This window comes from Dipodomys merriami, unplaced genomic scaffold (genome assembly GCF_024711535.1).
Source record: "Dipodomys merriami isolate MVZ:Mamm:240054 unplaced genomic scaffold, mDipMer1.0.p SCAF_15, whole genome shotgun sequence".
In the NCBI taxonomy this organism is placed as follows: Eukaryota; Metazoa; Chordata; class Mammalia; order Rodentia; family Heteromyidae; genus Dipodomys; species Dipodomys merriami.
In genome coordinates, this window is record NW_027202826.1 from 22,134,827 (window position 1) to 22,151,807 (window position 16,981).

General features: G+C 36.7%; 1 protein-coding gene across 1 annotated transcript; it reads right to left on the bottom strand.

Annotated features, from left to right (window-relative positions):
- Positions 1-1,684: 1,684 nt before the first annotated feature.
- On the bottom strand, positions 1,685-12,512 carry Gimd1 (GIMAP family P-loop NTPase domain containing 1). The gene is made up of 2 exons (XM_070022035.1): positions 12,123-12,512; positions 1,685-1,945 (listed from the first exon to the last, which is right to left on the bottom strand). The coding sequence occupies exons 1-2, from the start codon at positions 12,510-12,512 to the stop codon at positions 1,685-1,687; spliced, it is 651 nt and encodes a 216-aa protein (XP_069878136.1).
- Between the last annotated feature and the right edge of the window lie 4,469 nt (positions 12,513-16,981).

The window sequence follows — 16,981 nt, forward strand, 5'->3', positions numbered from 1 at the left end:
TTAAGTTAAAAAGTTATATAATCCTTAATTTAAAAAAAAAACCATGGTATAGAGAGTAGATAAACAGTTAAAGACACGGGCTTTTTGTGTTGTTTTGAAATCTGAAATCATTCAATACAGGCATGTAGGTAGAATAAACCCAGGAATTGTCAGAGCTGGGAGGTCTTAGAGGTAATGCCTAATTTCCCCAGGATGGTACTAGCTACACAAAAATGTCAACTATACTAGCTTATATTTCCATCTTTTTATCTAGCTATCTGTCTACCGCCTAAATAAGAAACAATGAATTATTTAGTTTAGTATATGCCATCTGAGCATGAGTTGAAGTAATTTAGAACGTTAGTCATTGAGCACTCTGGGAAAATGCCAGTTAATCTTGTTTCTAATGAAAATTACAGTGTATTGCACACTAAAATTTTTTATTTACATATTATGAAAACAAGCTATTTGTAAGTTGTTGACTATCTGGAACATGCACATAGAAATGTTACTGTAAAGGTGATAGTTGTAGGTTTGACTCTTCCATCCATTTATAGTTTGCCTTTAGTATTTTTCCACTGCCCTATTAAACATATTGCAAAGATTGCTACAATAATCAAGTGTCCCACCTATAATCCAGGCTCTATTTAGAGATTTTTCTTTAGTCAAGGTTCTAATTCAGAATCTTAGTACAATTCTTACATCGTACTTGCTCAATTTGCTCTGAGTTTTACCCCTAATGTTTCCAAGCCTAAATGGAAACCACAGATTTTAAGAAAGTAGAAAATAAACTTGACATTCTGAGGATCTTCCGTGAGCCAGGTCATTTAACCATTCCAGCAGTAGGTATTCCAAATGAGGGAATACTGGCAAGGTTAAGCAAATTTCCTTTCCTATCAGTAGCTAACCTGTAGAGAAAGTTTTTTAATATAGATAGTTCATTTATAACTTTATTTAAAAATAAAATACACTTGGTGGCTCATAAATCACAAGCATTATTAGTAGGTTCATTTTCGCAGGTGAACACACTGGGAAACCAGCTCCTAAATCAGGAGACAGCATTACTGGAACCCCAGAGACTTCTATGATTATCCTTTTGTTCACTGTCCCTGGTATCTTAGATTATATTCCCGTTGACTGATTTGAAATTTACACAAAGAGAATCATAGAGTATGAACTACTTTAATCCTGGCTTCTTTCTTTCAACATACTAGTTGGGCAGCTGATTAATATTGTTACAGGTCGTTGAGTTGGCTCATTCTCATAACTATAATAACTCATCATGAAATACACTACCATTATGAACATTTGGATAGTTTCTACTTTGTAGCTATTATGAATAGTGCTGCTATGAACATCCTTATCCCTGCATGTCTTTCAGAGCACAGATGAACAACTTCCTATTGGATGTATACAAAATATAATTGCGATATCACAGGATATAGGAAAACAATACTAAATGCTGTGTTTGGGGCGGGGGCAGTACTGGGTTTTGAACTTGAACTCAGGGTTATATGTTTGTTAGGCAGGCATTCTATCTTTTGAGTCATTCTTCTTAACTTAGAATTTTCCAAAATGATTATACAAGTGTACACAATCACTGATGTTGCATACAATTCCCATGGTCCACATCCACACTGACAAAACAGTTTTGAAAATCAGGCTCCGACTCAATAAGCAATACTCTTTTCCTTTCACTTAAATTTTATTTAAAGGTAAGGACTTGAAAGTTATTGTCTTTTATAAATTCTGTGATCTTTTCTAAAATTTTCATTCTTTGTTCATTAATGGAGTTTCCTTTTTTGTACTGGAAAATACATCTGTGCTGAATGGAGGTCAGTAGACATAGCAGTGTATCAGAAGCCTGACGTAAGTATTCATTTTCCTTGAACCCAGCCTCTTCCATTTTTTCTGCATGGGTGAAAAGAACAGCAGTATGATTCTTCCAAGCATCTCCCAGAAGTTCCTGAAAGACAGATGAACTTAAATGATTATTTGCTTTGGACGGATTCCTCAAAAAGGAGTGAAGGAATTGAGGTCCAATGTAATTAGCCCTTAGATCAGTGGGATGGTATTTAAGAAAGCTGATATGTATAATAGGCACTAGATATAAGCTCAAGTGTTATAAGCAAATAGAGGGAGACAAATGGACTCTGAAGACATTTATTTTCCTGGTACAATTGAAATACAACCTGTATTCTGCATGCATCTTATCTGGTTATACAGAAATGGATGTAACAGTAATCATTCAACTCACTTGAGAATGTTACCCTCTTAGATCTACTAAATTCCTTTAAGTTAAAGGACCTTGGCCAAGGAAATCCATGTGTCATTTTGTAGGTATGTTGTATTATCATCTCTAAGAACTTCTACTAGGGACTTAAAATGACATAATATAGTTATAATCTATCAACATTCAGGTGACATGCAACAGAAAAAATACATTTGGTAATTTGGAATAGCTACAAAATATTACCCTAATCCTTACCCTCCTCACTGCACATGCTTAAAATTAAAAAATCAAACAATTTATCAAATGACTTCTAATGTGGTTGCAAAACTTTGAATGCTGGTGTTCCTTTGTTTAGTAATATGCGGAAGTTGGTTATGTAATAACTTCTTGTTTGATTAGTGAAAACAGGATGATGTAAAGCAGAAGTAATAACATGTAGCAAATTCACATAATATGAAAGATCTAGAAACAGCTACTTAAATTTTTCAATATTTACACATTTTATGAAATTATAACAGTATGGCAAGAAAAGAACATTTTCCTACCCATACATTGCCATTACCAAAGTATTTCCAAGGTGCTACCAGCTTCTCATTGAAAGAAAAACGCAAAATGCCTAGAAATAAACATAACAAGAAATATCCAGGGCTTCAACTAATCAGAATAAGGGAAAACAACATACAGTGCCAGGTATTATGCTAAAGTGTTTACATGAATTATCTCTTTTGAAGCTCAATAAGGTTCTTTGTGGGAGACACTGTCGCTATCTTCATTATTATCTGGAGATGCGGACACATAGAGAGGCCTAGTTACAGATTTTAGCAAGAACTTAAGCTTGAATTCATTTACAAATAATGGCAGTTTGGGAAATGATTTCCAATGTGTATAGCACATACAGACTTAGCATTTATGACATCAAAAACAAAATAAGAAGGAAAGAAAAGGAGAAGTTAAGAGAAAGGAATGGAGGGAAGGAAAGGGAGAAAGAAGAGAAGGAATTAGAATTTATTAATATGAAAATACCCATGAAAACTGTGGGATAAAGTACTTATAATTGGAAACATCTTATAACCATGGTTACCAGTGAGAACTTAGCTAGTCTGGCTCTTGTCAGCCATTTATACATCCTTCTCTAAGACTTGACAGTGCGCATTTTTGCATGCAGAGGTCATGCCTTTCCCTATAAATCAACAATTCTAATGTTATATAAACAATAACATGTTGAATAAAATGGAAATTTAGATTCTCATAAAAACTGAGGTATTTGTTTACGTGTTTTAAGGATTTCATTTTGAAGTTTAATCTCTGGGACCCAATATCATCTTTCTGGAAAAGTTTCCCTTTTGCTCTGTGGTTCATTGTGTTAGATTTGCCTATGGTCAGCACTTTTGTTGCGGACTTAGAACAACTCCCTCTAGGGATAAGCTCAACATATTTTCCTCTTATAGGTTCAAAATTTTTCTACCAAAACTATAGAATGAATTGAGTACTGTTATTTACCCCAAAATGCCCTGTTTCAAGGAACAACTGAATTAAAATTGCAGGCCCACAACATTATGGAATATTATTTAAAACAGAGTCTAAACTTTACATAAGAATTTCTCAAAAAGTTCTTTGTCATATTCCTATGTGTTGATAAAACATGAATTTATTTGAAAACTTTAGTCCAACTTTTAAAGATAATAACTTTTATAAGTGTGCAACCTTATGTCAACAGCTAATAGGGACAGGATAAAAAGCCACTGTCATGTTTAGAGTGTGTTTTAACAGCTATCTGGTAGAGAACAGCTACAGAGATGCAAAGGAAATGAACCATGGTGGTGTAAATTGAATTGTTTCCTTCAATTTCCTATGTTGGAGTCCTAGACCCTGTTCTTCAGAATGTGATTTTTTTTTGTAACAGTGTCATTGCAGACATAACTGGTTACTGAAAGGTCATTAAGTTGAGCTTGTAATCCAATATCGATTGTATGTCCTTAAAAATAGGGCAATTTGAACATATACAGAAAGAATATCATATGATAATAGAATGTCATAAAATATCATATGAAATGGCCTTCTCCAAGCCATGGAGAAGAGTTGGAACAAATCTTTCATTCACACTTGTCAGAAAGAACCAACCCTGCTTAGCCAGGTGCCGGTGGCTCACACCTGTGTATTCCTAGCTACTCAGGAGGCTGAGAACTGAGGATCATGGTTCAAAGCCAGCCCAGGCAGGAAAGTCCTTGAAATCCTTATCTCCAATAAGCCACTCAGAAAACCAGAAGTGACACTGTGGCTTATGTGGTAGAGTGCTAGCCTTGAGCTGAAGAGCTGAGGGACAGCACCCAAGCCCAGAGTTCAAGCCCTACGACAGACAAAAGAAAAGAAAAATAAAGAGCCAACCTTGCAAAGTCCTTGATTTAAGTGAATTCCTAGTCTCTGGAACCAAGAAACAGTAAATACCTGTTATTTATTTGTGGTATTTTGTTACTGCAGTCCCTGAAAACTAATAGAAATGGCTAAAATTTTAATAAAGTGCTACATATGTCAGATATAGATGTAAAAAGATTTCTGAGCTGGGCACTGGTGGCTCATGCATGTAATTCTAGCTACTCAGGAGACTGAGATCTGAGGATTACAGTTAGAAGCCAACCAGGGCAGGAAGTCCATGAGATTCTTATCTTCAATTAATCACAGAAAGAGCTGGAAGTAGAGCTGTGGCTCAAGTGGTAGAGTGCTTGCCTTGAACAAAAGGAGCTCAGGGACAATGTGCCCAGACCCAGAGTTCAAGTCCCACAGCAGGCACAAAAGAAAAAAAATCTGGACTATTTACCTCAAGATCATGTGGAAGAAATAGTAAAAATACACCGGAATTCTTAGTGTAAGAGCTGAGGAAGATGAAGTTTATAAACCACTTCAGGTGTATTTATTGAGGGTCTACTGTGTTCTAAGGAGGTCACATAATGGAAATTCCTCTTAGAGCTGAGGAAGGTGATGGACAGGTAAGAAGTACTTCTATCTGGTTGTAATTGTAAGCAATGTGATAGAAATAGGTTAAAGTCATAGAGGTTGATATTTAGCCCACTTGGGGTAAGGATGGAAGAAAACTTTCTTTCCTGTGATAGTATCTTGGTGTGATTGTTGAAAATGCGCAAGAATAACAAGGAAAATAACATAGCCTGACCAGGATTGTATAATATTAGGATATTATTTCTATACAACTTCAGATATTAATCATGATCACTCTTCAATTTAGATCCAGACTTGATACTTAGCATAGCACTGATATGGTCATACAGATTGTCATATTATGTTATCTGTCTTAACCCTTGAGTACCACTTACCCCTACCTTGTTTATATTTATAGATTAATGCCTGGACCACACTTCTCATTAAAGATTTCTGAAATGTCATCTTAAAGGAAGTGCATGTTTAATAAGCTGTTGTGTATAATAGTCCTATCTCAAATAGGTATCAAATTCTCTTGTGGTATAACTTCACAGTCTTCCTTTAGTTCATGGTATTCTGCATTGTAATAACATGATCCCCCTTTGTTTCCATCAGACATTTCCTATGATTTAAATGATTATCTCATTCAGGGGCAACAAGTCAACGCATCTTAGGATAATAGGCTCCTAAACTCTGTGTCACAAGCCCCTGTGTTCAGCCATTAGAAGGTTTTTACATACTGGTAATTATTTATGAAATGATGCTTATGTTCTCATCCATGAGAGAAATTGCACTTTTGAATTTCTGCCAAAATCAAAAGAGAATGGTTAATTTAGCTTATAATCTTTAACTTGATTTTGGGCCAGAAAATAGTTGAGCATTTGAAAGTAGTATCACTTGGTGTATAGACATCATGTCAGTAAGCCAAACATGTTCACAACGGACACAGAGAAACAATAATCACAGTTGATGGATACTTCACAAAAAGAAATTCAAGAGCAAAGTAGGTCAGGGTGAGTTACCTTGTGTTAATAATTAAAATAGAGTACTAAGCTTGATGGAAATTGTATAATCATAAATTGTTTGGTTTCAGAGTGCTAATGGGTATGAGTGCATCTAGTCCTTTTGGGACAACTAGTTAGGATATAAACTGTGTTTTCCAGGAATGGTGTTCATTTTCCCAGGACCTTACCAGCCCTGCCCCATTTGTTTGTGGTTGATGAAATCATAGCATCTGGAGTTTTTAGGGGGAAACTTAAAAAAAAAGCCAAGTATTACATCAACTACAAAAATATTATCATGGAGCAGGAGGACAATGAGGGCCTTTGAAAATATATTTAATGTTATTTTCTTCTTCTTACCCTACAAAAAATGCTATATCTTCATTTTCAGAAAACCTGACTGGAATCAGATTCAGAGACTTAGAGAGTGTCAGTCAAAATGGCTTCTTTTTATAGGTGAAAGTATAAAGGCCTCATGATATTAAATTGCTTGGCCAAAGCCATATGGTTGATTACACTTAACAAAGGTCAGTCCCAGGACAAACAGTAGCAACAAAATAATAATGGCCACAGCTAACATTTACTGCGCATTTACCATATGCCACTGTCTCCACTGAACAATTGACTCCTGCTATACTAATATGACAGTAACCCAAAGGGAATCCAACTAAGTATATGTTATTATCATTCCAAACTTACCAATAAAGTTTAGCAAGGTTACCTGTCAAGCAATCACAGAGCAAGTCAGTAGCTAAGCAAGAACTTGGACAGAACTCAGAACACAGAACTGTGTGCTTTATCTCTGTATATGTCTGCCATATCTATGATCCATTTGAATAAGTACTCAATGTGGGGAAAATGACTGTCATAGTATAGGTTATAATTTTTGGAAGTCGTCTATAATTTTGGCCCATTGTTAAGTTTGTCACATTGTGTGTGTACCAGTCCTGGAACTTGAACTCAGGGCCTGGGCAGTGTCTATGAGCTCCTTTTGCTGAAGGCTAGTGCTTACCACTGAGCTATTGCTCTACTTCCAGCCTTATGGTGGTTAATTGAAGGTAAGAGTCTAACAGACTTTCCTGCCTGGCCTGGCTTCAAATTATGATCCTCAAATCTTAGCCTCCTGAGTAACTAGTTTTACCACCACCAGCACCCAGCAGACCTCCTTAACATAGGTAAAATTATCCTCATCTTCTAAGTGAACCCCAGAAAGTCTCAGTAACATTAGGCTTAAAAAACCTCTAAAATTCTATCTAGCAACTAAGTCCATAATATTTGTTTTGTATATTCATATCCTGAGCCTTTCACATACACATTCAACTTGTGACATGAACAGGTGAGTTTTTAAAAAAATTCTTAAACAAAAAATACACACCTGCAGCTTTCTTATAAACAAAAATAATACAGCCCTGAGTGAAGAGAGGACTTTAGTCCATTGCAGGATTAGATTCCTAGAGCAACTAGCTCTTTCCTTGAGGTGGCTGCATTATCTCTTCTCTGAACTGTTATTTTTATATATTTTTTTTCTTTAGCATTCAAATAATGTCCTATAGAGCATGCACATGAGCGAATTGCTCTGGTTTTGGAGCAATGACTCACATCTCCATAGTTTTGCTGTAAGTTAATAAAGGCCTAAAATAAATAAAGGAAAAGATCATTTGAGAGACATTTTGAATTGTCACAGCCTATAAACCCTCTGAAAAATATTAGAACATCAATGAGGAGCTATATTTAAAGAAACAAAGAAGGAAGTACAACAAAGAAAGTTAAGTTTCTGATACTAGCCTTGCAAACACCTTCTATGGTCAGCAGCAACACCCCCAAAAAAGGGTAAAGAAAGAAAAAGGGCAGATGCTCCATTCTCCTTTCTTATCAGTAAAGGAAAAGGGTCCATGATATGAATGGAACCAGAGGACCTTAAGATCTTGAACTTTGCAACAGCTGCTGGTTCTGTTGAATATTCAGATAACTGGCAGCTGCTCCTAAGCTGTAAACATACAGATAGCTGCCCAGAACATCTGAGGCAGCTTCAAGACAAAAGTCATTAACAGCCAGATTTTCTTCTGAGACCATCAACCAGAGACCTTGGTGCATCCTGAATATGACCTTAGTACCTTCCAGAGATGACAGGCTACTCTGCTCTGAGGATTACTAAGTCTTGACTGCTGAGTTTTCATAGAAAGTGAAATTGTTTGCTCTAGAAGAAGGTATTCAAGATCCAATCCTTGTCCTCTTGGATTGCCTCTCTGTCTTCAGTTTCTGAGTTGGACAATGACTTAAGAAAGGCAGTTGTACCAGAATCAACTCCAAATGGATCAAAGACCTTGAAGTCAAAGCAGACACTCTGAAAACATTACAGGATGGAATAGGAGAAACCCTAGGTCTCCTTGGCTCAGGCCGAAATTTTCTGAATAGAGACCCGGAAGCACAACAAATCAAAGAAAGGTTGGACAAATGGGATTGCATAAGATTGCAGAGCTTCTGCAGGGCAAATGACATAGCTGGCAAGATCAATAGAAAGCCCACCGATTGGGAGAAGATCTTTACTAGCCATACAACGGACAAGGGTCTCATATCTAAAATATACTTGGAATTCAAAAAATTAAACCCCCCAACAACAAATCCTCAAAGAAACAACTGCCCAATAAATAAGTGGGTGAAAGACTTAAAGAGAAGCTTCTCTGAAGAAGAAAGAAGGATGGCCAATAGACACATGAAGAAATGTTCAACATCCCTAGCCATAAAAGAAATGCAAACCAAAACAACATTGAGACATCACCTCACTCCAGTTAGAACAGCAAAAATCAAGAACTCTAACAACAACAGATGCTGGAGGGGATGTGGACAGAAAGGAACCTTACTTCATTGTTGGTGGGAATGTAAACTTGTTCAACCACTTTGGAAAGCAGTATGGAGGTTCCTCAAAAGACTTCACATAGATCTCCCCTATGATCCAGCAATCCCACTTTTGGGCATTTACCCAAATGTTTACAAACAAGACCACACTAAAGCTACCAGCACAACTATGTTTATTGCAGCATTATTTACCATAGCTAAGATATGGAACCAACCCAGATGCCCCTCAGTAGATGAATGGATCAAGAAAATGTGGTATATATACACAATGGAATTCTATGCCTCCATCAGAAAGAATGACATTTCCCCATTTGTTAGGAAATGGAAAGGTTTGGAAAAAATTATATTAAGAGAAGTAAGCCAGGCCCAAAGAAGCATAGGTCCCATGGTTTCCCTTATTTGCAATATCTAGTATAGGTATGAGTCAAGCGGAAAAGGTCAGATAATTTGATGTTAGGAAAATGAACCCTTAAATATGTATTTTAATGTTTTCGTTTCTTTCATGCATGTGTTTCTAACGCATTTATAAGATTATTTCTTTGTTGCTTTGTATGTCCCTCCCCCACAGTGTAACCCCCGCTTTCACTATATTTGATGTCAGTATAACATGTGGAGGAGATGGGGACAAACAAGTCGTTTAAGGATTCAGGTGGACCTGTTGCAACAATGAGAAGTACAAAATGTCATGTCAAAACCAGCTTTACAATGTCGGTGTGGGGGGGGAGGGGGGTATAATTGGGTGGGGGGAGGGGGGAGGCGGGGAAGGGAGGTGAAGGGTAAACAAAGGAGGAGGCTGCAATGCTTGGTAAGAAATGTATGCATTATCCTGCCCATGTAATTGTAGCCCCTCTGTACAGTATGTTCTCAAATAAAATAAAATAAAATTAAAAAAAAAAAAGAAAGGCAGTTGTCAGAAAAGTCCATATGACAGTATTTTACAAGGCCAGATACAAGTAGAAATTCATAAAGAAATTGGGGATTTCAATACTGTTTTATATCCTAAAACTAGAAGAAGAAACTATCTTTAAAAGTGACAGAATTGAAAATGTACTTTTAGGAGTTGGGGACCTGGCTCAAGTAGTAGAACAATTGCCTAGCATGTGTATGGCCCTGGGTTCAATACCTAGTGCCACAAAATAGAAAAGGAAAGAAAAAAGAATAAAAAAAGATGGACAGAACAAAAGGGGGAAGGAAGGAAAGAAAAAGAAGGGAAAGAAGGATGAAAAGAGGAAGGGAATAAGAGAGGAAAGAAAAAAAGGAAGATAGGGGGTGACAAAGAAAAGGAAATTATCCTTTGGTGTCCAGAATAGGGAAAAATAGGACATATGCGGAGATTTATGGTTGGTATAGAGAAGTAGTTTCTTGTACATTTACTGGCTTAACCAAATAGCATAAGATGTTAAATATTGATAACAATTTTAAATGAATATTAAATCTATTTAAAAATTATACTGATGTAATGGATTCATGTTTTCCACCACTGTATTTCTACCAGAAGCACAATTAAAAATGTTAGTTTTAATAACTGCAGGGTGGTTTATGGGGCTTTCTTAGCTCCTGTATTATGCTTTAAGTGAAATTACTTTTTTTCTTCTCTATTCTTGTACACATATACTTGATTTTTCAGGAGTTGAATGGTAAAGATGATTTCTTCTGCTCTTGTCACTCTAATTTTTTCCACTAGTTTCTTGTGATTACACATATAACTTTGGTTTTTCAATTTAAAAAGCATTCATGGGAGGATTGGTTGGGGGGTTGGGGGGAAGGGAAGGGATGGGAAAGGGAAACAAAGGAAGAGGCTAAATGCTTGATAAGAAATGTACTCATTATCTTGCCTATGTAATTGTAACCCCTCTGTACAGTATTTTCACAATAAAAAAAGCATTCATAATTACTGAAGAACAAAATGTGTGTCTATCAGTTAGAAGAATCTTGTCTTTACTAGTTAGAGGAGGAATGTCCTTCAGTGGAGCTTCTAGTACACATGGCTTCTCTGCACTAGACCAGCTACTAAGTAAATCTATTGAAATCTAAAAGTTTAAATCTGGGCAATCTGAGACTTGGATTTGGCCAACTAGATTCTGTTCGGATACAGATTCTGTTCTGGATTGAACAGAATAGAAAAGCTCAACAAACAGCTTTCCAGGAATTGTTAGTAACTGTTTACCTGGGCCTTTTATACTTTCCCCAGTTAGACTAAATGTCTGTGCTCCTTTCATATCTAAACTGTGGTTATACCAGGACCTTTCCCCTTATGATTGCCTAATTAAGTGTTCAATTTAGCCACTTAAGATTCTAATCTTAAGTACAAGAAATGAACAAACAAATAAGAATGTACCAGTAGTCGAAGATGACGTGTGTCATTTATACTCTATCAGAAGTTCTTGTAGTCTTCTCATGGCTAGAATGGAGCTTTTTTTTATGAGGTGGGCGATGTATCTGAAATTCCTAGCTTCTTTTTTATAAATAGTGCAGAGCTCTCCCAAAGTGTTTGCCATGATGTGAAGTCTTATGAAATGGCCTCTGTGTGTTATACTACTTTGGGACTTAATGCTTTCTCATGTTTTGACTCTTTCATTAGTCTGTTTTGGACTATAGATTTGGAAAGGAAGAGCTTCGTTACCCATCAAACGCTAAATTTCATGCCGGTGTTCAATGCCTGAGTCAGTGAATGAAAATCTATTTGTTGGTGAAGTATAATGGATTGTCTCCTTGAGTAATGAACACAGATCAGTATTTTAGTTCATTGAAGCTCAGTTGTTTTAAGAAATACATAGAAAGTTGTGAAAATGACACTATGCACACTCTATTCTGGGGCTTCTATGTCAGTAGGTCTTGGATGAAGCAGCCTAGTTCATTCTGATGCAGTAATTTAGGGATCATGATATACAGATGTATTCTGCAATCCTTAGGATTTAGGGACTCAGTTAACTGAAGAAGATTAGTATGGCAGTTTCCCCCCTCTGTGACCCAGCTATAAAATGACTTACTGAATTTCTCTAAAGGAAAATGACAAAACCAACAAACAACTGGGTGGAAAAATCAATCTTGGCCCTTTCCCATGATGAAAATATCCTCCAAATGGGAACCATGGCACCAGGATAACTTCATCGTTGTATTACCTGGATCAGCTGGATGGGGTAAGATGCCTCCTGTCCACAGAAAGGCACATCTGCTCTCTGGACCAGCAGTGCAAGGTGGAGCCCCTCTTGCCCAAAGTGATGTTTCAGGGCCGCCTTGACCTGCTGCTTCACATGCTGCATGCTCAGATTGCTGTGTGGATAACCCGGAGTGTCCAACACCTGGACTTGCAGGATTATTTCTTGCCCTGCTCGACGCATGAAGCCATGGAGGTGACAGCTGCGGCCCAGGCTGCATTCTTGGGTTACAGAGCATGGGGCAAAGTGACTGTGGAAGTCAGTGCTTCCCAGCAGAATGTTTCCTGCAGAACTTTTTCCACTCTGAGTTCTACCAAAGAGAGCCAAGTTGATCACTACCTTGTTGTTTGCCATGGCTGTGGGTAACACAAAGGCACAGAATAAATAAGAGTCTACAAGAGTCTACATTCACCCAGTGAAAGGCTTTTGTTCTGGCCTAGAGCACTCCATATAGAATTTTTCCTTGGTATCCATGAGGGAATTAGATTAAGGACTCCCTTCCAAAACCTATGGATGCTCAAGACCCTTCTTTGAAATGGCATAATATTTGTATGTCTGCAATATCTTCCTGTATAATTCTTGGCATAATCTTTAGAGTACGTCTAATAACTAATACAATGTAATACTATTTGAGTGGTTGTTCAGTTGTATTTTGTAGAGGATAAGGATGAGGAAAACCCAGCCTACAGATGCTCAATACAGACACTTTTTTTTCTGAGTATATTAAATCCACCATTGGTTGAATTCATAGAATGCAGAATCCATGGATATGAAGGGCCGAATATACTACCTTTGATTTTCTCCTCCCTATTTCACAGTAGTAACTAAAGCATGGAGGAGGGTTCCCCCAAAATGAAGATACCAAAGGGAGCGCAGGGACTGTGGAAGTTACAGTGGAAGTTTATAGTGAGAAGACAGAGAGAAGTCAAATCTGATAGGGCAGACATGAGGGAGTCATTAATTGCAGATATATGAGATAGAAAACCCAAATTACATAAAGATAATGTAAAGCATCATTGGTAATGTATCAGGTTGTAGACAATTTGGTATAGAAAGGGTTATTGAGGATCCTGAGCTCAAAAACAAAACAAGAAAGAGCATTAGAAAATTACTCAATCTCAAAGAATTGGAAACTAGTCATTTTTGCAGTTTTTTTTTAAAACCATGTCTTTCACCTTCCTGCTTCTCCATTTCCTGAATGTACAAGTGTCATCTACAAATGGCCATTTTCCCCTACTTCCTGAATGCATCTCTCCTGTGAAACACAAGTAATGTCAAAGATAACTCCAGTGTCTCTTTAACAGATGTATTTTATATAACCAAGCAGTATTCTGATGAACATGAGAACGACTTGTAATTTCTGTTATCAAATAATTGATAACTCACTGGACACCAATGGTTCACACCTGTAATCCTAGCTACTCAGGAGGCTGAAATCTGAGCATTGCAATTTGAAGCTAGCCAAGCAGGAAAGTCCACAAGACTCTTATCTCCCACTAACCACACAGAGGGGGGGGGGAGAGAGAGAGAGAGAGAGAGAGAGAGAGAGAGAGAGAGAGAGAGAGAGAGAGAGAGAGAGAGAGAGAGAGAGAGAGAGAGAGAGACAGAGACAGAGACAGAGACAGAGACAGAGACAGAGACAGAAAGAGAGAGAGAGAGAGAGAGAGAGAGAGAGAGAGAGAGAGAGAGAGAGAGAGAGAGAGAGAGAGAGAGAGAGAGAGAGAGCTGGAAATGGAGCTACAGTTTAAGTGGTAGAGTGCTAGCCTTGAGCAAAACAATGAAACTAAACAAAAGCTCAGGGGCAGCGCCTAAAACCTGAATTGAAGCCCTAAAACTGGCACATAAAAAATTGGTAAATCATTTCATGGTCCATCATTGTGAAGTGTCGACTTTTTAATAAAGAAAGCAAAGAAAGCCCTGTGCAGTTCGCTGAGATGAGAGGTGACTATTGGGAGAATCTATTTGATTTACAGGATCTGTCAAGGGCACTCAATCTGTCATAGAGTGCCTAAGTTCTTTTAGCACTTAAGATCATTAATCATTTTCATTGGCTCATCGACAAAGGGGCTCAAGCTGCTTATTTAGAAACAGACACTTAAGTATAGCGTATTTATTATTTTTGCTAATCACTTCCAACTAATAGACAGTTTTAAATATCCTAAGCCTTTCCTAATTCCCTAATTCCCTTCACCCCAATATTCCAAAACCCTGACATACCAGCTTATGCAGCTCATTTAGCTGTGTCTATGCACAGTTTGGAAGTTGAATTTGTTTTCACTCCAGAATCAAGTGTGTGGTAGCATTTTAAAAAAGCTGACTCTGTCATCCAACACATTTGCTTACCTTTTCCAGTCTTGGAAGTGTTTTCCAGTCTTGGAAGTGTTTTCTTCACAAAGACTTCTGAGAGCTGGTACAGTTGTGCTTTGGTATGAACTTTAACCTCCTAACCTAATGTTGTACCAGTCAGGGACTGATACTGTACTATTTTATTTAGTTAATCTATTACCCGACATCCTCTTTATAAGAGATTAGTTATCTTCTAGTCAGCACAGGTTTATGTCACCTGACAGACTTGTAATTTTGATAGATACTTCCTGAAATTTTCCTTTAAGAATTAAATTGTTTGATTTAGTGTGCTTCTGATAAATAACATTTTCCCTACAATAGAAAGGAATGCAAAATCTGGAAGTATAAACATCTTATCAAATGTTTATAATTTTTCCATCTTAAGTTCTATCACTTCATGAAATAATTCATGAAAGTTATCATCACTTCATGAAATAATTCAACAGATAGTGACTATATAACAGTATTAAGTTCATAAATAATTCAAACTTCTCCAAGACTACTCTTTAGGATATTTTTATGTAATTGACCATTATACTTTTAGTCTAATTGATGAAATCACATGTTTATCAAAGTACACATAATTTTCATATGAACTGATGGTACTAGTTATAGAAAAGGATTGAGCACAAACATTACATATCACTGATGATAACATTATAAAAATAAAATAATTTACTAGCAATTATTAACTAGTTTTTATGCTTAAAATTTGGGTTTTAATTTGTTATCACAGTTCTAATTTGAATTTTTTATAACCCATACTTTCTCAATTATTTTCTTGTAGTGTGTTATGATATAGAAAGCTTATCATAGCTGTTGTATTTCTCAAAGAGTCTATGAACTGTGCATTTCTGTAAAGGGAACTTGGGGACATCTGGGTCATCTAATGACTTCATGAGCAGAAAGTTAAAAAGTTCCTTTTCCTGTGTGGATATGACCAGGAACACAAGAACTGGATTCACTCATCTGACAAGCACACTGGCTTTCCTGAAGGAAGCAGAGAAAGAACTTCCCCCAGGTGGCAGTAGCAGCCTGTTCCCTAAGAAGTGATTTTTGCATCAGAATTTATTGTAATTGTGTTCCTCACTTGGTAAACCAACTTTCTTTAAGAATCTACATTAGCACATATTAATTGTATCAGGGTTTTTGGAAAAAGGGCAAAGCCAAGACTTCCTTTGAATGTTTCTTACAAATACAACAAGCACAAATATTCTTAACTGTTTAAACTCCCTCCTTTGAAGTCAGAGTTGAAGTCTTGTGGTGAATGCAATAACTGATTGCTTAAAAACTTAAGCTCAGAATTCATAAACGTAGCTGTAAACTCCAAAATTTTAAACAATTTCTCATGGAACCAATAGAACTTTTAGATTTGAATCAACCTCAGAAGAGAAAAAATTTACAGTAAATGACAATGAAAACTTTGTGCGTGTTTTTGAGTCAGATGAAAGAAAAATTTGAGTAATTATCTTTTCACTGATTTGGTTAGTTTTTAACCTATCTTTTAGTAGTTGTCTCAATTCAACATATCAGTACACTGTTTCTTAGTCAATGTTACTAGTTCTATCATTTCTCCCCATCTACCCCAGCCTACAGATCTCAAGTGATCTTACCCTATTTTCATGTATATACATTGACTATTATGATTATATTCCAAAAGTTTTATTTTGAAAATCTTTTGACCTGTAGTAGTTTGACCAAAATATTCTTACTGTTTTAAATGAGCCTCCATTTTTATTGGTTGGAAAATTTGAACCCCTTGTTGTGATGATATGTCTTTCTGTAATAGTAAAGATCCATAAAATATTGATCAAATTTTGTATTTATAATAACGTGGATTTAACCTTGGCCAACACTAAACCAAGTTGAGATTCCTCTCAGCTGACAAACTGGCTCAGGTTGGTGGTAACCTGACTTGATTAGAGCTAGTTTTAGAGCAAGGCATCAAATCTCACCTTTCAACATTTAGTTTTTGCTCATCAGTTCAGCAGTAATTGAAAGGTTCTTGGAGTAATGAAGAATGGCTATTTAATGGAGTATTTAATGGAATAATTGTCTTTTTTGTGGTATTAGTGTTTGGGCTTGAACTTAGGGCCTGGGCCCTGTCTCTTAGTTTTATGGATCAAGGCTGGTGCTCTACCACTTGAGTCACAACTCCTACTTCTGTGTTTTTTTGTGTCTTTTTTCTGCTTAATTAGAGATAAGAGTCCCATGAACTCTCCTGCCTGGGCTGGCTTTGAACTGTGATAATCAGATCTCAGCCTACTGAGTAGCTTGGATTACAAACATGAGCCACTGTGGCTGGGAATAGAAGTCTTTAGTCCAAATATGTATTTTTTTTTAAATTTCAAGTACTATATTGTTCACATCTTTGTGAAAGAGCACTGTAATTATGTGTGTTCGTTGTGCTTGCTTGGCTTTTCTTCTGGGTATTTTTTTTTACAATTTTTTATTATTAATGTAATATATGACTTTGA